At 42.3% G+C, this 23,303-nt stretch overlaps 1 protein-coding gene across 5 annotated transcripts in view; it reads left to right on the top strand.

The window, feature by feature from the left end:
* TIAM1 (TIAM Rac1 associated GEF 1) overlaps positions 1 to 23,303 on the top strand; it is a 380,928-nt gene that overhangs the window by 282,991 nt on the left and 74,634 nt on the right. For all 5 annotated transcript variants that reach the window (XM_038581329.1, XM_038581328.1, XM_038581330.1 and 2 more), the window contains 5 exons: positions 4,189 to 4,413; positions 6,260 to 6,445; positions 11,664 to 11,810; positions 14,223 to 14,297; positions 17,056 to 17,226. In XM_038581329.1, coding sequence (XP_038437257.1) covers positions 4,189 to 4,413; positions 6,260 to 6,445; positions 11,664 to 11,810; positions 14,223 to 14,297; positions 17,056 to 17,226 — 804 coding nt within the window. The remainder of the gene's footprint in view (positions 1 to 4,188; positions 4,414 to 6,259; positions 6,446 to 11,663; positions 11,811 to 14,222; positions 14,298 to 17,055; positions 17,227 to 23,303) is intronic.

Raw genomic sequence — 23,303 nt, 5'->3', positions numbered from 1 at the left:
TTTTAAGCACAGGATTGGTAAAGATCCAGGTTTATACTAAAGTGCTGTGTTATCCCTGCCTTTTTCTGGGCTTTGGTCTCTCCATTCATACAATGCACCTGGGCCCCTTCTAGATGAACATTTTTATTTAAAATTTTAAATTCCTAACTTAAATTAGCAGAGCCCGTATCAGGAAGTTTAAGATCTTACCATTAATTCCTCAGATCTGATATCAGGCGTGTAGGGATTTCCTTTCTTTACCCCATGCCTTGGGGCAGGAGGGACCTGGGAGCAGGGGGTTCTGACTGAGGTGGGGGTGGCAGGAGAAGCCACGGGGGAATGGATGCTGACCTCACACTAGGTATCGACCTGCCAGGTGTCTTTACAGGAGACATACCTACCCTCTCCTCCTCAGTGGCATGTGCCACCTCTGCGTGGATTCCATCTGAGACGCTCCCAACAGTGTCCTTTTGAAATAGGTGGAAACACCAGCTCCCCTAAAGTCTAAAAGCTCCTTATTTCCACTGAGCTGCACCTACAAAGGAAAAGCATGTTTCAGCCCAGGGAAGCAGCTGTTTCTCAGATGCTGCCTGCCACTGCACACTTCAGAGACGTGGCCCTGTGAAAGGGTCATGCTGTTTGGAATGTCCATTGCAATCTTCTAGGGACACCTTTTAAGGAAAAAACGGAGTCTGAAGTATATTATTTTTAGGAGAGTCACAGAAAAATGATATGGAAATTTGGGGTGCTGTATCTTAGAAGGTTTGTTTTTTAAAGCATAACATTTACACAGGAAAGTATACATTTTGATGGTGTTTCAAAAAGCTTGTACGCCCACATCATACGTGCATGTAGCCAGCACCCAGACCAAGGAGCTGAACATAGTCAGCACCCCAGGGACCCTGCTCGTGGTTCCTTCCAGCTGCTCCCCTCTCCTCCACTTCCACCAAAGAGCTCCTCTTCTGACTTCTCACAGTGTGTTTATTTGTGTTGCCTGGGTTTGTACTGTATGCAAGTAGGATCTTAGTCTATATTCTTGTAGGTCTGGCTGCTTGTCCTCACTGTTAACGTGTGTGATTGATTCACGTTGCAGCATCCATTCTCCTTGCTGTGTGGTATTTCATTGTGTGACGATACCACACGTTATTTATCCATTCTGTTGTTGACAGGTGTTTAGATGGTTTCCAGTTTTGCCCGTTGCAAATTGTGCTGCTGTAAACATTCTGGTGTATGTGTTTTGGTGAGCATATGACTGCATTTTTGTTGAGGATATACCCAGGAGTGCATTTTGGGGGGTCACAGGGCGTGCATGTATTCAGCTTTTTTAAAGTAGTGTCAAGCAGTGTTTGAAAGCACAGATACCACTTTATTCTCCAGCCAGCAGCCACCAGTGCATGGGAATTCTGATTGCTTCATATCTTCACCATTACTTGGTATTTTCTTCCTGGAAGTTTTTATTTTTTTAAAGATTCTATTTATTTATTTGGGGGAGAGAGAGAGAGAGAGAGAGAGCAGGGGGAGGGGAAGAGGAAGAGGGAGAAGGGAACAGACTCCCTGCTGAGCAGGGAGCCTGATGCCCAACTCAATCCTGAGGTTCTGGGATCATCTCCTGAGCCAAGGCAGAAGTTCAACTAAGTGAGCCACCCAGGTGTCCCCTGGAATCTTTTCTTTTAGAAAAGAATCCTTGCTAGATTGCTTTTCCGTCTGAATTAATTCATCCCTTCCTCGCTCACTCCCTCCCTCTCTCCCTCGATAGATAGATAGATAGATAGATAGATAGATAGATAGATAGATAGATAGATAGATAGAGGAAAAATAACTCCACTTAGTAAAATACCCACTGATACTGAAGCACCAAGAGACTCCAAGGTCAAACACTGTACCCCAGGGCGGGTGCTTGGGTAGCTCAGTCAGTTAATATTCTGCCTTCGGCTCAGGTCCTGATCTTGGGGTCCTGGGATCGAGTCCTGCATTGGGCTCCCAACTCATCCAGGAGTCTGCTTCTCCCTTTGCCCTCCCCTCCTGCTCGTGATCTCTCTTTCTCTCTCATTGTCTTTCTCTCTCAAATAAATAAATAAAATCTTTTAAAAACACACACACACACACACACACACACAAAAGCAACAAAACCACGCTGTACCCTGTACTAGGCAGGAGCAAGCCTGATGCATTTATCACGTGTGGGAGGACCCAAGGCTGTATTTTCTTCCAATTGCTTGAACGTGATATTTAAAGATAAAAGTGAGATCGTGACTCTCTAAGAGGAGACACGTATTAGCAATTTGAAGCGAAGTTAAGCGTTAAAGGTGAGCCTCCTATACAGACCTGGGCATCCCTACAAGTATTTACCTTGGATTTCCAGTGTCACTATCTCCTCTTCTCCCCTTCAGTTTTCACAAAATGATCTCATTGCTGCTGCTTCTCTAGCTTAATGAGGCCTTTATAAAGACACAGGCACATAGTTTGCTGTAAAGGTAACAACTGCCAGATTGTTTAGATTTGCCCAATGTGTCCGGGCTCTGTTGGCTGACACCATGTGGCAGTTTCCTTTGTGAGATTCCAAACTGCAGAAATCATGTGGACACCTGGGGTGGTCTTGGTTGCCAGGGTGCAGAGGACCAGGCGGATTGGGACCAGTTATTGGAATATTATTCACAGACCATCACTCAAATGAGTTTGGAAACTAAGAAGATGCATCCGAGAGAGAAAAAAAAAAAAATCAGTGTTTTGTGCATGAAAATGATGTTGGCTGTTAACTTCAGTACTACAGTGGCTGAATAGACCTTTTTTTCTTCAGTGAGCTAATTTCTGAGTGTTTATCAAACCTCTCCGGGCTTAAGGGAATACCCGGAAAATTCTAGCATGTCCTCACTTATAAATACTCATTGACTAGAGTTCCTAAAGTATTAGTAATGGTGTGTTACTGCAAATGAGCTGCCTCCCCCAAACACACTCTCTGACTTTAGCCTTTCGGAGCACCTTGAGTCACCTTGAGGTTGCTTTTCTGTTGCTAGGTAGGGGTGGCCATTGTCTTTAAAATGGCCTGGCTATTCCCCACTGCTGGGTGACCCCACTTCCTCGATACTCCCATGTGTCCCTGAACATAATACTGGGCCTGGCTGCCTTGAGTTTCTTCCACAACCAGAATTGTGTCATTGCTGCTTGACTCTGGCATAGATCCTCTGGATTTGGGTCGCAGCAGTTCACCGGGGGCGGGGCTGTTACGTCTTCCTTGGCTGGTAACGTAGTTTGGCCTCATTCTTACCTTGGAACTGACGAGCCTTCTCTGAAAACTGACCTTTGTTTCAGAGCAACCCTCAAAACTAGAAACTAAGCTCTCTGTATAGGATAATCACATATACAAGTGTCTTCATTTGGACTGCTATTAATATAAATGCATAAATAAATAAATAGATGGGTGGCTTATAAAGGATAGACCTTTATTTCTCACATTCTGGAGGCTGGAAGTCTCAGTTCAGAGTGGCAGCATGGTTGAGTTCTGGGCAGGCCTGCCCCCCTGATTCATAAACTGTGGCTCCTCGCTGTGTCCTCACTTGGCAGAAGGGGACTAGTTAGGTCTCTGGCCTCTTCTTCTAGGAGCACTAATCTCCAGCATGAAGGCTCCACCCTCACGGCCTCATCACCTTCCCAAAGGCCTCATCCACTAAGACCATCACACCAGGGGTTAGGATTGCGACATTTGAATTTGGGGGAGACACAAACATCCATTCCGTCACAAGTTGAGTTCAGTTCATACCCTGAGGGAGCAGACACAGGAGACTTCATTCCAGACAGCTCTTGGAGGCCGGGGGTTGGTGGATGTGGTGTCTGACCTAAGACCAATTTATGTAAATTTCTCTGCAAGGGGCACCTGGGTGGCTCATGGTTGAGCGTCTGCCTTTGGGCTCATGTCCCGATCCCGGGGTCCTGGGATCCAGTCCTGCATCGTGCTCCCTGCGAGGAGCCTGCTTCTCCCTCTGCCTGTGTCTCTGCCTCTCTCTCTGTGTATCTCCTGAATAAATGCATAAAATCTTTAAAGAAAAAATTTCTCTGCACGAGGAGGTCAGGAAGGTTGTTAGCCTGACCCACAGGCTATACACACCTGTCACCTTGACTCCCGGCTACTGCTTCTCTGGAGATGCACTGGTTCACTGCTGATCACTTAAGAGTCGGCTGTTTCTTCTCGCACCCCCCTGCCCCCCCTTACAGACCACCAGCCAGACGGAGCTGGAGAACTGGATCACCGCCATCCATTCTGCTTGCGCAGCTGCCGTCGCGAGACACCACCACAAGGAAGACACGCTCCGGCTCCTGAAGTCCGAAATCAAAAAACTGGAACAGAAGATTGATATGGACGAAAAGATGAAGAAAATGGGCGAGATGCAGCTGTCTTCAGTCACCGATTCAAAGAAGAAGAAAACTATATTAGATCAGGTAATCGTTCTTCTGCGCTTAGACCTGGGCGGGATCGTTAGGTGCTGAGTTCCTCCGCTCCTTGGAATCACAGAGCATCGTCGGTTATGTGGTTCTGTCGTTGTCAGCCTGTCATCCAGGCTGCTGAATTCTTTATTGTGACTGTCAGTTTTCCTCTCCCATCGTTCACAGCCGATTGTTAGGAGCAGAAGGGCACAAATATTACATTGAATGAGAGACAGAAATCTAATAGAGGAGCCTTCCCACTCCCACCGGTGGCATATTCTAGGGCATCCGTGAAATTGCCAAGTCTGCAATTTGCCTTCCGCACCTTCTCTCGTTGATGCGGAGCTCGGCTGTGGCAGGGATGCATTCCTGACCTCAGTAAATTTAGAAAAGGTAGAGTCTCTTCTTAAAAATGCGTATGTGGTTGCAGTCAGTGAGCCTAAGTATAAGGAAAGATTTCGCGAGGTGACCGAGGACGTGTTTGCCTTCGATTCTCTTGTTTCAAAGTCACCCATAGCTATCTAGTCATGCTTTGAAACGTTGTCTTAACGTTTAGGACATAATTATGCGAGTAAGTGAATTTAAATCATTGAACAGTTGATGGCTTGGGCCAGCATGTGGTTTCCCATGGTTCTTGCCTTCTGTTCCCTGACACTGTGTTTATTGTCACGGAGGCGAAATTCACGTAGCATAAAATGAACCATTGCAAAGCCTGCAGTTCAGCAGCATTGTGTGAACTCATAATATTGAGCAATGAGTTCCCTATCCAGTTCCCAAACATCATCCTCCACCCCAAAGGGAGACCCCGTATCTGTTAAATTGCTCCCTTCCAATCCTGGCATTCGGCCTCGATGGATTCACCAATTTTGGATGTTTTATGTAAGTGCAATTACGTAACGTATGACCTTTTGTGTCTGAATTCTTTCCCTTTGCGTCACGTTTTGGGATTGATCCACATTGTGGTGTGTATCAGTACTTCACTCCCCTTTATGGCCATTATTCCATTGAATGAACACACCATGGTATGATGATCCATTTGTCCATTGATGAACATTTGGGCCATTTCCACTTTTTGGCCATTGCGAATAGTGCTAAAAATGTGCATACACCAACACTACATTTTAAGTGAAAGCAAAAGGTAGGTGTGAGCTGATAGTCGCTGTCCATATCATCATTAACATCGCTGAGCCTTCACGGAATACCAGGCCCTGTACCACATCTTACTTCTTGCATGATCTCATTTAAGTATCACTTCAGTCTTAGGAAGTAGGTATTACTTTGCAGCTTTGAAAAACGAGGACATATCTTGGATATACTCTGTGGTTGGAATTCTATTCCAGAGCCTCAGTCTTCACCTTCTGGTGTTTTCTTTTTCCCACTCTGTACTGTCTGCCTCCCACCTCTTCCCAAAAGCTCCTAGTCTCTTTGCCTGTGATCTTTAATTCCCCTCACTTTTCTTTTTGTCTTTGTCTTTCTATGGAAAGTCCTCTCCTGGTAAGTCCTAGAGTCCTCCCTCCAGTGGTAGAAATCCTACATATTTTACTTCCTTGGTTTTCTGCCCCAGAACTTGTTGCTGATGGACTGAAATGCCCACGAACATGACATCTGTATCAGGAGGACCCAAAGCAACTAACATATACTACTTTCTGTTTGCCAGACTGAATTTATGACTGTAGATCTTTGCGAAGTAACGCGTAAGCTACGAAAACAGACTTAAGCTTCTGTGCCCTAAGAAACTTGGGGTACCTATTGTTATCCCTTAGGATTCTAATCAATATCTTGAGAACAGATTTGTAATGTTTGTGTGGGATGAAGTTGTTAACATTTGTTTTCCCTTTTACTCACCTTTTCACCACTGTAGATTTTTGTTTGGGAGCAGAATCTTGAACAGTTCCAAATGGACCTATTTCGTTACCGCTGTTACTTAGCCAGCCTCCAAGGTGGGGAACTGCCAAACCCCAAAAGGCTACTTGCTTTCGCAAGCCGACCAACAAAAGTGGCAATGGGCCGTCTTGGGATCTTTTCTGTGTCATCCTTTCATGCTCTGGTGAGTAGAAGCTGAGGTGTGTTTAAGAAGTATTTATCTTGACTATTAATCCTGAGCAGGACTCAACAGGAGTCTCTGAAGTGTTTTTCTAGTTTTCTGCTATGTGTGGGTTTCTGACATGTCCTCCCTCTGAAGTGGGTACAGATCTTCATTTGAATCTGTCCTGAAATTTATGACTTAAGCTTCTCCTGATGGGCCCTAAATTATTGTGCAAAGAAACTACGAAAGGTATCATCTTAAGAGATCTCTGCATGTAGTGTTTGTTGATAACTCATGTCATCTTTCAGCACTGTCCTGGTTTTAATCCGAATGCAGCTTTTTTTATATTAACCTCGTAGAGATGTTAGTGGAGAGCTCTCTCATCCATAAATGCATTCTCTCTCTCTTTCTCTCTCTCTCTCACGTGCACACATGCAAAAATGTGTACACCATATATTGAACATAGATCTCTTTGGAGATCTTCCTTTTCACTTTATTTTTAAACATTATAATTCTAGAAATCAGTTATGTATAGTCCTGAATCTCTGATGAATTCGAGGAAGGTAAAGATCTTCCATGAGTTTCCAGCCCAGCATACACATTTGCTTGGGAAAGAGAATTTTCATCTGACCTCCGGAGCAGCAGATTGTATCGTCGTGTTGTGTGTTTGCAATCTGTAATTTTATGTACTTGCTAAATTGCGAACAGCTTTATGTACTTTTGGCTCCTTTCTTCTCAAAAATTGCTGTGCGAGTAACATGGTTTCAGCCCATCCAAGTCAACACCCACTTAAAATGTACTGCACCTTAGCACATTTGCTGCGGAATTAAATGTGAAGGCTCAGGTTCCAGAAACTGCTTTGGAAAACCTTAGCTGTGCTGCTCTTGGCTTGCCATGTCAGCTGTACCCTTCAATTGAATTCAGAGCTGTAATTCAGTCAAAGGCGTTTGTATTCTTTATAAATAGATTAGCGTCATCATTCAGATAATTAGGGGTAGATTTACATTTTTAAAGAAGTCTTAAACCAATTTCTGGAGTTATTAAAACTGGCATCCTGATTTGTTCTGCTAATTACAGCTCAGCTCTTGATCTTTCTTGGTCTCCCTGGCTACCACCTCTCCATATAGCTATTAAGTACCCCCCCCCCTTTTTTTTAGTGATGGGTCAATGCACTGTGATGAATAAGCCTTGAAAATGGTTCTCAGTTTGAGAGTCTAGGACTGTTTCTCTGAGACCCAGACACCAGTTGACCAAATCCCAGTTCACCTCTTCTGAAAAAAAAAATTATTGGGATAATAATTCTTGCATTGCAAGAATGTCATGGATCGAGGTGGCATTTGTGTGAAGGGTGCTACTGATGCCAGTGATGCAGATTCACTATTAATTTTAAACCCAAGCATCCAAATTCCTTTTTATTTTTACTGGGCTTGATAGATTTTTGGAGGAAATAATTTTGCTGTCTACCTAGAACTTCTTTGCCTTGTTTTCTTTAAAGCCATTGGAGCTAACTTCTCTGGAACAAGTCAGTTACTGTATTGTTACCCTCCCATAATTTATCTTCAGACTGCCTAATTTCCTAATTCCCTTGATTTCTGTACCGTTTTTGTTTTTGTTTTGTTTTGTTTTGTTTTGTTTTGTTTTTTGATGGGCAGGCAGTTAAAATCTGGCCCGCTGAAGATGGCCATGGGAGGGTTAGTAACTTAGGCTTTTTGGTCAGTGATTTTAAAGAATATTTAATTCCTTAAGTGTAGCTCTCTTTTCCTTTGGTGGCCCCCTCTCCTCCACACCCTGCTGCCTCTGCAGTGTGACTTTGGGTGTCCACATGTCTCTGTATCCTTGCAAGCTTCTCTTTTCCATGAGGGGTGTCACTTCAGACAGAACAAAATTAGGCAAGCTGGGTAGGTATCTGCTCCTGTTGGTTGCTCCAGTCTCTGCAGGAGATCCCAGGCAGGGAATTTTCCAGTCTGATTTATTGGATACTTATTTTTTCCTCCTCTCCTTGTCATTTGACCCCAGGGATTTTTTTTTCCCTTGCAATTGAAACAGGCTTCAATTTAGCCTTTGTCCAGACTTTTTTTTTCTTCTTCTTCTTTTAAGTTGGGGGCATGGGAGGAGGAGGTGTGAGGGCAGGCGGGCTGGGGGCGGGGAGATTTGGGCTACAATTTAAGTCCCATTCACTGGGAGGGCTTCCCATAATGCTCAGTGATTTGCAGTAATTAACTGAAGGGTTCCCGCTGTACTCTTTGAAAGAAGGTTATCATCGTTGTTGTTTGCACAGATGAGCAGAATGATAGAGTAATCAGGTTCCGGCCACAAAGGGAGGCATTGTCTGGGCAAAGATCATTGAGAAACTCTTGAGCTCTTGTCTCCTAGTTACTTTGCCAGCTTTTTTTTTTTTCTTCTTCCCTAAATCCCTTTGCTTATTTTGAGTTATTATTGTGTTGGGGGTCGCACTTCCTTTAGCCATTTACAAGGCCCCCGACAGTTTCGAATAGTTACTGTGAGAACCCTCAGTGAAGTGCCCATTTGTTAAACAGACTAAACCAACTGGTCAGCGGGTAACTGAGAATATTTATGGTTGTAGAAGTTTCTCTTCTGGGACAATCAAGAGTTACTGTCGTAACCACATATGTAGGATCGCTGCTTTTGCTCTCTGATATTGGTTGATTTATTTTATTCATTCAGTCACCAAATAAATGTGAGGCCTGGCATCCGTCCAGTTCTCCTTGTGATCAGGGTTAGCAGCAAACAACCCAGAGTTCTTTTCCTGTTGGAGATTATATTCTTGTGCAAGGAGATGCATAATAAAAAGCAATTAAATAGACATGGTAAGTCTGGGTATTGATGTGTACTACAAAAGAAGTAAACAAAGTATTAGTACACACACACACACACATATATATATTTATATGTATATGTATATATAAACAGGATAGGGGACAATCACCATGTATTTACATTTGGCTGCTTGTGTGTATGTGGATATGTATCTACAGGTGGTTTTACCTATTTATAAGTAGATCTATAAATATGAGACCAAATGGGCATTCTTTTTCCCTCTAGATTTTTAACTTTAACACCATTTATTTAGTGGTTCTTAGCCTCATTTTGTGGCGATAAGCTTAACCAGTATGGAAATAGTCACGTGGGCGTATACGCTCGTCAGCACCTATTCTTTTTTTTTAAGATTTTATTTATTTATTCATGACACACGGAGAGAGAGAGGCAGAGACACAGGCAGAGAGAGAAGTGGGCTCCATCCAGGGGGCCTGATGTGGGACTTGATCCTGGGTCTCTAAGATCAAGCCCTGGGCCAAAGGCAGGTGCTCAACTGCTGACCACCCAGGTGTCCGTTTTTTTTTTTTTTTTTTCTTTAAAGATTTTATTTATTCATGAGAGACACAGAGAGAGAGAGAGAGAGGTAGAGACATAGGCAGAGAGAGGCCTTTTGGTTTCTGATTTTTGTTGCCCTCAATGCCTTGAGCATAATCCTAGATTAGAGCTCTTTCTGGAATGAGGTCTTGGATAAGGCATTTCTATATGCCCGGATCTGGGTTTTCTTATTTGCCACCAAGCTGGGAAAATAGAAGACTTCTCCCTCATCTTCCTGTTTTCATTTGGGACCAAAACCTTCCCCCTGGTAGGGGAAGCTGTTTGGATTCCTGTTTTTAGTCTACTCATAGAGCTTCAGGGGTACTTACCCTGTCAGTGTTGCAAACCCCAGGGAGGTGTGCCTTCTACCCACGTGCTGATGGCAGGGGGACCCCCCTACTGATGTTACCCAAAGGTGTTTTCACCACCTTAACTGCTGCCAGTTGGCAGCCATCACACTGGGAGTGGCCCGAGTGGGAATCTATGACAAGTAGGTTCCAAAACTCATCTCTAGCAACAAAGAATGGGTGGAGAGGTTTCATTTCAAGTCTGACTTGCTATACCTCCTGGCACTCCCTTATTTGAAAGGAGAGCCTGTAGGTGGCCTAGTGAGACCTCCTGGCAAAAGTTCCCTTAAGTTCCTGGGACTTTACTTATAACCTATAGGATAACACTTCAAGCATGAATGTTGCCTGGGAAGGACTCACTGAAATGCAGCCTTGACTTGAGCCGTTATCCCGGAGGCAGATTTAAATGTGGGGTGATGCGCTCAGAAATATTTGGGTTTTTGGCATCTTGTGAAAACCTCAACAGAGTTTAGCTTTTCTTTTTCTTTCTTCCTTTCCTTTCCGTTCCTTTCTCCTTCCTTCTTTTCTTTTTCCTCCCTCCCTCCCTCCCTCCCTCTTCCTTCCTTCCTTCCTTCCTTCCTTCCTTCCTTCCTTCCTTCCTTCCTTCCTTCCTTCCTTCCTTTCTTTCTTTCTTTCTCTTTCTTTCTTTCTTTCTTTCTTTCTTTCTTTCCACAAAACAGAACCCCCCCGCCCCCCCCCCCCCCCCCCGCCACCACCACCTTTACCTAAACAGGACATCTAAGATTACTAAGGTGGCTTCACCATTTTCACACATCCAGCTCCCTTCCATCTAATTGTCCTGCCATCCTTGGAAAGAGTTCTATCTGAATGTCCTAGACGAGTTAGCTTCTCCTTGGTCGAGAAGGAGGGAAGTGAAGGATAGTGGAAATCCTCCCCCTCTTGAGGATGATGCCTAGAGATTGCACATAGCCCTTCTGCTTATCTCCCTTTGACCAGAACTTAGCCACAAGCCCATGTCCTGCCACAAAGGAAAATAAGTCAACTTTGGGAAGCCATGTGCCCAGCTACATGGGGTGTTGCTCTGACTGAGGTAGAGGGAGAATGATATTGGAAGACCACTGTCACTTCCCTAAGAAGGAAATTGTGTAATCCTGAGAAAATTAGTGGAAGAATTGGTAAATTTAGATTTTTCACAGGGAATCACAGGAACCAACATGTATTGTTTTCACTGTTTTTGGCCAACGCTCAGGCATCATTTTTCTAGAATGAGTTTGCCAGCCTTCCGATTATATTTTAAATCCACAAAGGGCCCTCAGAGTACCCATGTATATGAGCCATAGATTAAATGCTTTGGCAGTGGGCTGAGTGTTGGCTTTTTAAAAAATTTCTGTTAATTTGGAGATCTAATTGGCTTTATTAATGAGTTCATGAATGGGGCAGCATCCCATCTAGCACGTAGAGAGATGCTCCCTGGAGGCATGACTTAGTGGGGACTCTGAGGAACAGGTGAGTGGTCCTGATGCATATCTTTCATTGCTGTTGTGACTTGCTGTCCTTAGGTGGCTGCGCGTACTGGTGAAACTGGAGTGAGACGTCGTACTCAGGCCATGTCCAGATCTGCAAGCAAGCGAAGGAGCAGGTTTTCTTCTCTTTGGGGTCTGGACACTACCTCCAAAAAGAAGCAGGGACGCCCCAGCATCAATCAGGTAGCTTCCAGGGAGGATGAAAGAGCAAGCACAGATCGCTTCCCTGGCCAGCTCACTGTAGGGATGTGTGAGCATGTGTGTGTTCCTTTATTGATACTGGGTGTTATTTCAAATCAGCGAGTTGACACAAAGAAGTTGGTTGTACTAGATGCTTTTAATAGATCATGTAAACTCCCAACTTTGAGCTCTGCTATTAGTCTAACACCATGCTCCAGTCTCCCACCTGCATGCTTTCCAAACCCGGGTTAATTATAGACCTACTGAAAGTGCACAATTCATCCTGAGTCTTCAGGGAAAAAGTGGGGCTTGTTGATGAAGCCAAGTGGGCACCTGAGCACAGAGTTCTTGAAGCTGCTTCTGGCACCGGATCAAAGGCAGCCTCCAGAGAAATTGGATTGTTGCTTTGCCCTTTACTTTTTGGGATTGACATTAAATGGGCCATTCCTCTGCCTTCCAGTATGAGAAACCAGGAATCCCAGTGCCCTGACCACTGCCATGACGCCCTTCTACCCCGACGCTGGGGCCTGAAGAGGATCTCTGTTCCTCTCGGTTCCAGTTAACATTGTTAATGGCACCACCAAGAGTAGTAGGGGGTTTGCCTCTGGTCACCATATGATGTGGCCTTGTTGCTTTTACCCCTTCTAGAATAGCCTGCCATCCTGCTGGAATCACTTCTAGAAACCTCTCTCCATTGTCATTATCTATCCTCCTCCAATGGCTTTGTGAAAGCAAGTGGCTCCAGGAGTGCTCATACAGGCTTTAGGGACTGAAGGAACATAGGTATTGGTCTTTTCAGGAGAAGGAGAATATTGGAGTCATACATCATGGTGGCTGCAAAGTGAGGCATTGAGCATCTTAGCAGTTGTGGCTAGGATCGCCAATCTGACCTCTTCACTCTGTGCCCTTACTGAAGCCAGTTGACCAACTTGATAAAAAAGATCCCTCATTATTAGTTCTCACAATTCCAGCCATTAGTTTAAGAACTGGAATTTAAAGGAGACATTAATCCTGAAAACTGATGTCCTGTGTTCTTAACTGACATCATGCTCACTATTTAAATGTGGGTTACCTACATCCTTGATGGAATTTGCAGGAAACCAGATGAGCAAATAATAAGTGGGCCGGGATTGAGCAATCACATGGTTTATTCCATGGTCCTTGGAGAAGGTGGAACATCAAGATGGCTACCAGGGGTTTTGCTTCTGTGTAATTTTAAAGAACAAACAGTTTCGAGGAAAGTCGTTATTTCATTAAAAAAAAAAATCATACAAGAGACATGGAGGCTCTTGCCACGAAACAAGGACATTCACAGTCCAGATACCCCCCCACTCCTTTTGGGAGGTGGTGGTGGTGTTTTGTGTGAATCCTCCTGTGATGACAAATGACTCAGACCATCACTAAAATATATGCCAGGATTTGCAGTTGGCAACTTGGCTTGAACTTACTTTCCATCCAACGCCTTGATTCATGTGGTTCTGCTTTATCGGCATCAGGTTATGTTATAGTCCTATTGCTGTTGAAGTGGATGCTTGAGGTAACTGAGTCCAAGGGGATGTTTTACCTGTGCAATATCTTATAAACAATTCTTATTATTCTCTCTTAAAGCAAGGGTTTAAAAAAAAATAACTGCTTAGCCATAAGCATACCAACAGTAATTTACTTGTTAATTCTGTACTTTGAAATGGATAAAAATTGTATGTTTCTATTGATCTCATTTGCATCTGGAGAAAGGCTTTTTCTTAATCATGTGTCTTATCCTGACAGTACGTGATTGGTTTGAAGCCAATTTATATAGCGGTTCTCCTGTCTACATGTTTAGATTTTGACTACTTCGCAGAATTCATTTAATTTCAAGAAACGAACTTCTGTTTTTTAAATTAAAAAAAAAAAAACACCTTTTCTGTGGTGGTGTACAAAGTACTATAAATGTATGTTCTCAAGTTCTACCCAACAGAGTATGAAAAATTAATTACTGATAAATATTTGATCGTGTATATGAGGGAATTGCAGAAACACTTCAGTGTGAACAAACCTAGTTCATTGCTTTTTTAAGCTGTTGTCTTTACATCTAAATGAATTATCCAGATCTAAAAGCCAGCTTACTTACTTACTTACTTACTTAATTTGCTTGTTTGTTTGTTTGTTTGTTTGTTTATTTATTTATTTATTTATTTATTTATTTATTTATTTATTTCAGTTGTCAAAGATAAGGGATGTGATCCAGTTAGAGGAACGTGTTTTACATGGTCTACTACCATGAATTATGTTCCCTATTTAGAGATCTGAGATAGGAGTATCTGGAAACTTCTGGAATGTTTTCTAAGAGCCATATTCTTTTTCCGTCTCCCTCCCATACTTTGTTTGCCCTCTTGCCCAAGGTCCTTTTTAAGATGATACTTTTTGTATGTGCAGGTGTTCGGTGAGGGATCCGACGCTGTAAAGAAATCTTTAGAGGGAATATTTGATGACACTGTTCCAGATGGCAAGGTAAAAATAAACACATTCCTTTTCTAAAAGTACCACAAATGTATCGACATCACACAATTCCATGGTTTCTTGGGATCCTAAAATTATGTGGCCTCCGTTAAGATACTGAAATGCTCAGATCTTCAAAGTTATGTAACAGGTCAGTAAAAGATGGAAAAGCATTTTCTGTTTAAGACTTGGTAGCAGTAAGAACATGCTCCTGCTGACATAACATTTTCAGCACTTATCCTTTGGATGTGTGATTTTCCATGTAGAATTTAAGACGAAATTTGGGTTCTGGGGAGCTAGTGTTTTATGCCATTGCCAATTCCTTTTATATCCAATTTTCATCCCCAAGAGGTGAATTCTTATTACCCTCCCTCTCTGCCCACACATGCTGTTTTGTTCCCTTTAATTTCAAAGAACTGTTCCGATAGTATATTCTTAAAAAAAAAAAAAATTGCATTTGCCTCCTGAAGACAAGTATTCAATTAAAGATTCACAGACTTGTTCCAACCTTGTGCTTGGATTTAAAAGGGGTTGTCAAACTGCTCTGATTGAAAGCCCATAAAGAATATTGATTTTTTTTTTTTCTCCCTGGGCCACTTTTTTTCAGACTCTAAATAAATGGACATCCCTAGTTTTAAAGACCCTCGTGTAGTGATACCAGCAACCTCTTTGTTCAGGGGGTTCTGATGTTGATAATGTGACCTTGGAATGATCCTCTGGTTCTCGGACTCGGAATCAATATGACAGGGAGTTCAGCTCTTGGTTGCCATGCAACCAGGCGATGGAGGGTCAGCAGTAACACAGCCCCGCATTCTAGATGGGAGTTCAGCCTCTGAAACCAGGGTGTGATGGGGAGTTCTGGCCACTAGATAGGGAAGAGAAAAGGGTGGCCAGGGGCAGGCCTTTTCTCACTTTCATACTCAGACTACTCCTGGATTATGTCATCGTGGGTGCCAAGGCAGCTGTCCTTGGAAATACCCATCCACCGCCCTCTCTTTGAAAAACTCTCTCTGATGAGATCTGGTGTAATTAAATCACTGTATCTATGTGCCATCCAAGCATAGTTTCTGATGTTAATGAAGCCATTTCTGAAGTGAGGTAACTCATCTTGCATGCTATTATTAGTTCACTTTTAATGTTAGGATATCTTCTCCAGGCACACAGATCCTGGAACCTGCATTTGTTTTTTCCTTTGGATTTTTGTGTCCCTTTTGTTTTTCTGTTTCTCCGAGATCATTCCTTATTCCACTTCTTGGCTGGCTAGAATGCCTTGATCTCAAAGAGCTGGTTCAATGCAAAGCCTGGGTTGATCCAGTGCTAAGGGACACTTGTTTAACATGGTACATGAGGAGGGCGCCTGGGTGGCTCAGTTGGTTAAGCGACTGCCTTCCACTTGAGTCATGATCCCTGGGTCCTGGGAGGGTCCTGGGATCGAGCCCCATGTGGCTCCTTGCTCAGTGGGGAGTCTGCTTTTCCTTCTCCCTCTGCCCCTCCCCTGTGCTTGCACTCTGTCAAATAAATAAAAATCCTAAAGTGCTCGCTTTGGCAGCACATATACAAAAAAAAAAAAAAAAATCCTAAAAAGAAGAAAAAATGTCATGCATGGGAGCAGTAGGAAGATTCCAGTTTTAGTTAATGGGATTCAGCCAAGTTGACTGCTCTTTGCCGATTCCTTCCTAGGGGTTCAATTTATCTGCAAAGGTGATATCCTTCAAAGCCAGAGCTGAAACTGTCTTGTCAACTGAATTTAGCTTAGTACCTTTACAAAAATATTTCACCCATGCTGGGATCCATTCTTTTTATGAATGGAAGTTGTTACATGGCTACCTCTCAACCTCTGTTTGGAAATTTGTTTCTTCTCGTAATTTGTGAATACGAGCCTTGTTGTTGGTAACCTATAGATATGTATTTAATGATCAGTGGCCTGGTTATGAACCACTAATCAAGTCTTGTCTTAGTACAACTTGCCCATCAGTATTCTTGCTTCATTGCTGAAATCTAACATCATTCTTTGTTTGCTTCTTTCAAAGAGATTGGGCTCCTGTTTCATTGCTACTGGGTGCTTTAGCTTAGCTCGCTTAGATTAATCCAGCTGCTGAATGTGTATGTAAGACACGTCTTCTCCCATTTCCTTACAAACTTGATGCTGCTCTCTGGCCCTCAGGTAGAGTAGTGGAGAGGGTGGAGTATGGCAACAGCCTTAGAAGGCCACAAAGCCCATGCCTGAGGGTCTCCTAACCTCAGCTGGGGAACGGTACTGTCTCCCTCCTGGAGCTGTCCTGGACGTCAAATGCAAGCACAAAAATGATGCTACCTGTAAATATGTAGTGCTAGAGCGTCTTTTCTTTAGAAGTTTCCTTGAGGCCTCATTGTCTCACCCAGTAGACATTCTTGCTGTAGGAATGCCCTACTCTATCTAACTTAAGATGGGTTTGTGGAAGAAATCCTAGCAAGAATGCTGAGCTGAATGGATGACCCGTTTCTTTCTTTCTTCCAAATTTTGGTACCCGCTCACACAGTGCCCACCTATGGATGCCGTGGACCAGGTATACGGTCTGCTTTGTATCTAAGAAATCTCTCCTCCCCATTAAAGCTCTTTCCCCAGTGGTTTCTTCCTGTCTCTGAACATTCCCCTCTCTCCTTAACCAGTGCCACCACTTCTGCTCTGGGCCATTTTCATGGAAATAATTAATCCCCATGTACAATCCAAGGAATCTAAGATGGCAAAGCCTGACTATTGTTGCCCGGCTAACTTTATTTCTTACCGTAGAGGGAAAAAGAAATGGTCTTGCCCAGCGTCCACCAGCACAATCCTGATTGCGACATTTGGGTCCATGAGTATTTCACTCCGTCCTGGTTCTGTCTGCCAAATAATCAGCCAGCCCTGACAGTCGTCCGGCCAGGCGACACTGCCCGGGACACCCTGGAGCTGATCTGCAAGGTATGAAAGTACTTGGGGTTATTTCTGATCTGCACGATATGAAAGTACTTGGGGTCGTTTCCTTGAGAAGAGCAGTGGGGGCTGGAGGCATCTTCCATGGCACACATGGAAATTGAGAAAGTGCAAGAGAGGAAAGCATTCCAAGTATACCTCCATTTTTCTCCCAGAGCAGCTTTGGATTCCTTTGTGATCATATGTATAATAAGTGGCAGACAGTTCTTTGGCCTTGGGAGGACAGGGATTCTTTTTCAGTGGCTTCTTTGAATATGTATATTTCATAGGTTTATAATAAATGTATTGCTTATTCATTGCAAAAATTTTTAGAAAATTTAGGTAAAGAACAAAGCAGATGATACGTACCCTTACAAGATCTAGAAGTAATAATGCAGACATTCTGGTCTTTGCCTTCCCTTCCGTTTTCTACACACACACACACACACACGCACGTATTTAATGGTATGTGTACTGTGTGTTACCTGCTCTTTGACAGCAATGGACACACCATGGCCATCTGGGTAGGGAGAAACTGAAATAAATATGTGTGACCTCTGTGATGGGAAACTCCCTTTCCTATAAAACACATCATTAGCCTCTTTTGTGTGCGTGTGACAAATGCCTGAGCTCACTCTCTCTGCTTCCAGTTTAAGCTGAGAAACTTCCAAATCTTTTTCAAGGTCAACATGGTTTTATATTTTTTGCCCCTGAAAGGCAGCCGGATGAAGTCCCTTGAGAAAGGGAAGCAAAAGAGGAAAGGAAAGAGCTTTTCTCATGTGCCTGTTTTTACTTTCACACAATTGATAGCACTGATAGTTTTATTTAGTAGTCCAATTAAACCTGAGAAAACACTGATGCCCCACCCTCACCCCGCCCCATTATACAGATGGAGAAGGTGAGGCTCAGAGAGTCACAGCTCCTGGCCTGGAGACATCATAGGCAATTGCAAGGGAGAGACGGGGCCCACAACTACCTGGCTGCTCTGAGCCTGGGTGTTTCCTCCGGTACCAGGTCAGTCATCAGGAAGGATCAGAAGGGTCAGAAGAATCTAGAATATATTCTTTAGACAGTGTGATGGTTTTCCCCAGGGCCACTAAAGGGCAAGTGGAAACCTTTCTGGTATAATTTTGCCCTAGAAGAAATTGGATGGGTATAATGACATTTTTAGGACCTCCTCACTCAACACAATGGTTTCTAAACACTAACTAACTTTCACGACCAGAACAAGCACCTTAGTGCTGTCTCTGTTTAATTCTACAATCAGCAATTTTTGAATTTGTTAAAGAAAACAATCACTAGGGCCTTTGTAAAGAAAAAAAAAATATGGCTCTTTTCTATGAGTGGGAGAAATGAAACAGTCTGGCTCAAATAAGCCTGATGTGGAAGAAATGGAGAAGGGCCATTTGTTTCAGGACAAAGCTAAAACCAGCCCCCACATAGGTGTTAAAAATAATGATACTCTGTTTCATGCTTTGAATCTTTCACGTACGTGAATTCCAGCTTTTTGAAGATAATGGTGTTTCTGTTCACATTTTTCATTTTAATTACTTAACAAAATTGGTCTATTGAGGATTTCTGCATTCTTTTATTTATAGATTAGCACGATTCTTTAGAGACCCATTAATATTCTGCAGAGCTATGGGAATTATTCTCAGAACTGCAGCTGTAGGTGTCAAAAGTAGGACTCTGTCGGGTTTTTGTTTTTGTTTTTGTTTTTTCATAAGCCAAACTCTGGGGGGTCCTTCTGGGGGATGGCATTGCTTTAGTGCCTCCTGTATGCATCAGCCTCAGACAGAATTAGGGATTGAAGGGTAGGTCACAGTTTTCCGATGACCATTGATTGGTCGAAAATTGAACAGTGAGTGGGAAAAAATAGTGATGGGCCCAATTTTAGGTACTTTTCAAGCTTTGGCCTTGATAGAAACTTAAAGGAATGAGGAATATTGTCACAGCGACTAGGGACCATCTTTAGATAGAGAGCAAGTCGGATCTGTAAACCCTAGAAAGTGTTTATTTCTGTCACTTGAAAGGCTTTTGATGGCATTTTGAGGGCATTCATCCCTTTCTCTAACAACCGAAGGCCATCCTGCCCAATTTTCTTTGGATCCTCAGCTCTTTTTCCCCAAATGTAGAAATAAAGACAAAAACAGTATGGTGTGGAACAAGCTTAATAAGTGTCACGAGTTTAAAAATGGAAAACTTTTGTGTGCACTTTAAGAAATTGATGGTCTCTGGGAAAGCACCCATGTAGGATAAATTATATAGTGTGCTAAGAGCCAGGTGCCTTCTAAAGCTGGCTTCTTCTTTGGAAAACACTTTATTGTAATTAGTGGAGCCAGTTTTACTCTTAAGAGGGGAAGAGATAATGGGGAAACAGTGCCACATGTTATTAATGATCTAATTAATGGTGAGTGTTTTTTGCTCTCAGAGGAGGGACTGAAAAAAAAAAAGGTGATTGTCAGAATGTCTGTCTCTTATTTCTTTATTGTCATTCTCAACGTTGGTGATGGATGCTTTTTCTAATATTTAATAATCAATCTCTTTCTTCTGTCTCTTGCATTCAGCTCATTCTCTTTCCTATCCTATCTGATCCACATCATTTCACATCAGTTTGTCATCTGCCATCCGAGCACCAGTCAAGTTCTGGTATAGTAAATGTTTCAAGATCTACATTTCATGTACAGTTCATGTTATGGATGTTACGAAAAAGATTGTTGCTAAATGTAGCAGGTAACCACGTTGGCCTGTGGGTTTTCGATATATTCTGATCATTGCAATTATCAAAATAATTGCCAAAAATCCACTCACCCATACTTAATTGATATAATTCACATGTATCCCTCGAATCAGTTTTATTTCATGCCATCACTATGTTGGCTTATGACTTTGATTATTCTAATAACCACTGGCTTAAAAAAAAAAGTCACCTTGAAGGAGAGAGTAAATATCTTTGGAAATTCCGTAGTAGCACTTGCGTGTGCGTGTGTGTGCGTGCATGTGTGTGTGTGTGTGTGTGTTTGCATTTGCATGGACTTCTATATGTGATAACTGCATGCTTTTATGTTTCCCTGAGAAGTTGGGCAGAAATGGAAGAGCAAACCCTAATGGATTGAAAGATCATATTATTATCATAATTGGCTCAAAGTATTTACTGAAAAAAGCTGCATTGTATTTTCCTTTTTCATTCTTTGAAGTAGATGCAAATTAAAAAAAAATGCCAATTAAACTAGTACTTGTTCTATGGTAATATTTATCTTTAGGTATAACTTGTGGCTGCATGGCCTCAAAATGAATCAAACACTCTGTAAGTAACTTAAGTAAATGTATGTCGAGAAACAAATTGGTACCACTTAAATTTTTCCCTCACTGAATCTCTCTTGAGTTAGGAAGCTTTCTCCTGAATGTTTTACAAGTCTACAGCAGGCCAAATATTTAGAATTGCCATGTTAAAATATTCATTGATATTTGGAATTCTTTTTGCACAAAGATGCATTGTGAACATGGTAATTTGCTCGACCTGCTTTGGTATTGACTTGCAGATACTTGGGAAGCATAAAATTCTTCTTGAGGCTTCTGATGATCTGATTTAATTCGTTAGAATGAGGTAATTCATCAGTTAATTCATTAGGATTTTGCCTTCAAGTTGGAGCAGCCATGATCAGTGAGGGCTTATAACTGAGAAATATTTACCAAAATGATAGACACTCTGGTATATTGATCCAACGTCCCATTTTTAGGGTAACTGCTTACTGACCAATCTAAGGATGCCTTGGTTACAAGGAAGACCATTTAAAATTTCCTTTGTTGCATGTGCCATTTTAATTTTTCTAAATCATCAAGACATTATTGTAACTTAATGAAATTTGAAAAAGATGGTGGTAAAGGGGGTGGCAAGAATCAGTCTCATGACTATCATATTTATCACTCTCTTGTTGTCTTTGCTGTGTTATGTTAAGTGAGGTACTTTGACAGCTGTCATTTGTCATTCTCTGTACATTGTGTAAATGTTTCAGCACAGTAGCATTTAAGGTGTGATGAGAATCTCTAGTCTTCATCGGGACCATCTTAACATCTCTGGTGCCTGACCGTGGGCCATTTGTCTCTCACACTGAGGGTTCAGGAACCAGAAGCTTCTTAGGTGAGGTTGCTATTTGGGTCCGACTTCCAGAAGACTGTCTAAGTGGCAGCCTCACTGGGAGTGTCCACAGAGTGTTTATTAATGATGACAGTCAGGTTGCCAAATAGATTTGTTCCTGTTAACCAAGACCCTATGGAGTTTCATTTCTCTTCCCTGCCTACCTCAGTCAGAAACAGATGGTGAAATAAATTTTTTCTTCCACTTAAAGATTTCAGTGAGGACCTAGGTAGGTGGGAAGCATTTGCAGCTTCTATCTCTGGAGGGAAACTTTCCTTATCATATTACTCTAAATATTATTATTTCGTTGATGTTTGTCTCAGCAGCTCTCCCACAAGCCATAGATGGCACACTTTAAAACTTGCCTGTTTTACGCTTCTCTGGGTTACCCATACACTCTTTTATCTTAGACCAGTCATCTGGGTCTGTCAGACACTGAGCATTTGATTTCCAATACAGACAGAGCCTGAAATCTAGGTACACAGGCTCAGTGGTGATCACACAGTGGGCTTCAGATGGTCACTTTACTCAGGAAGAGGATGCAGTGTGATTGGGGGTTCCTAAGAATCACTGATCGAAACTTCTTTATCATTCTGCTGGGTGTTTAGAACGAACTCATTTGTGCTTTCTGGAAGTGTGCTTTGATAATAATGCAGGATGCCAATTTTGCACGTATATTTATTTTAAAAAGCAGGGCAGCCCCGGTGGCTCAGCGGTTTAGCACCGCCTTCAGCCTGGGGTGTGATCCTGGAGTCCCGGGATCGAGTTCCGCACCAGGTTCCCTGCATGGAGCCTGCTTCTGCCTCTGCCTGTGTCTCTGCCTCTCTGTGTGTGTGTGCCTCTCATGAATAAATAAATAAATAAAATATTTTTTTTTAAAGCAAAGCCACCACCACCCTATCTTCCATTTTCTGCACACCCATTCCCCATAGTCATACATACTCCTGAAGGCTGCATTTATGTCTTATTATTTTCTATATCTACAGTGTTTCACATGGTGTCTGGCAGACCTAAGATTATGTTAGATGTGATTGATTATTATTGGAATAATGGTTGGGATGATCTTACTTCGGTCTTTAAAATGTTTTTGGGGGATGGGCAGAGTAAATAGAAAGCAGATTAAACCAGTGAAAAATCAGTTTCACTTCTATTGAAACAATTCTCACCAGTGGAGCTTTTGGTGTGATTTTATATTTATGAAAAGTTTCAAATTTATTTAAGAGTAGAGATTCATGTAATAAACTCCTGCATATTTATCGCCAAGGTTCTATGATTACCGAATTATGCTTCATCTGTTTACTAGCTCCTTTCCACCCCCTGCTCTGGATTATTTTGGAAGCATATTGCAGACATCATATCTTTATCTACTAGTACTTTAGGATGAATCTCTAAAAGATAAGAATGCTTTAAAAAAAAAAAGACTTGATTTAAACATTTTCTATCAATACATTTTCAGGCTGCTATGTAACCTTCTTTGAAGAGCACTTTCTTACTTTTTTCTCCTGCATCTTCATTAATATATACTGAGGATTATTTACAAAACTACATTGCCTCTATTGCTTTTTACCGCAACATTAAATCAAAGAGGACTTTCTAGAAGGGAAAAATCAGTTGACCTGTTCTGGACCAAAGGAGCAGGCCTGGAAATTTCAATCCTTAACTATTTTAGAATTGTTTTCTTTGGGCAAGTCATTCAGTGTGTTTCCAAAGCTGGACCCATGCCCGTCTGCACTGCCCCCGGAGGGAGTCTCACTCGGGGTGTATATAAATAAGACCAAAATCCAAATGCCTTGTCTTCACACTGACTTGCCTGCAAATGAACTGTTAACAACTGTCCCAGTGTCCCCATGTGGTTAGAAAAACAACTTTGCCAGGGCATAGCTTTTTTCTATCACTAGGAATACTTCCTTGCCTTTCTGTTACTTTTCTTCTTTAATCACCTTTGTAG

Source organism: Canis lupus, chromosome 31 (genome assembly GCF_011100685.1).
Source record: "Canis lupus familiaris isolate Mischka breed German Shepherd chromosome 31, alternate assembly UU_Cfam_GSD_1.0, whole genome shotgun sequence".
NCBI lineage: Eukaryota > Metazoa > Chordata > Mammalia > Carnivora > Canidae > Canis > Canis lupus.
The sequence above is the reverse complement of the archived record's forward strand: the minus strand, read 5'-3'. Positions and strand labels throughout refer to the sequence as shown.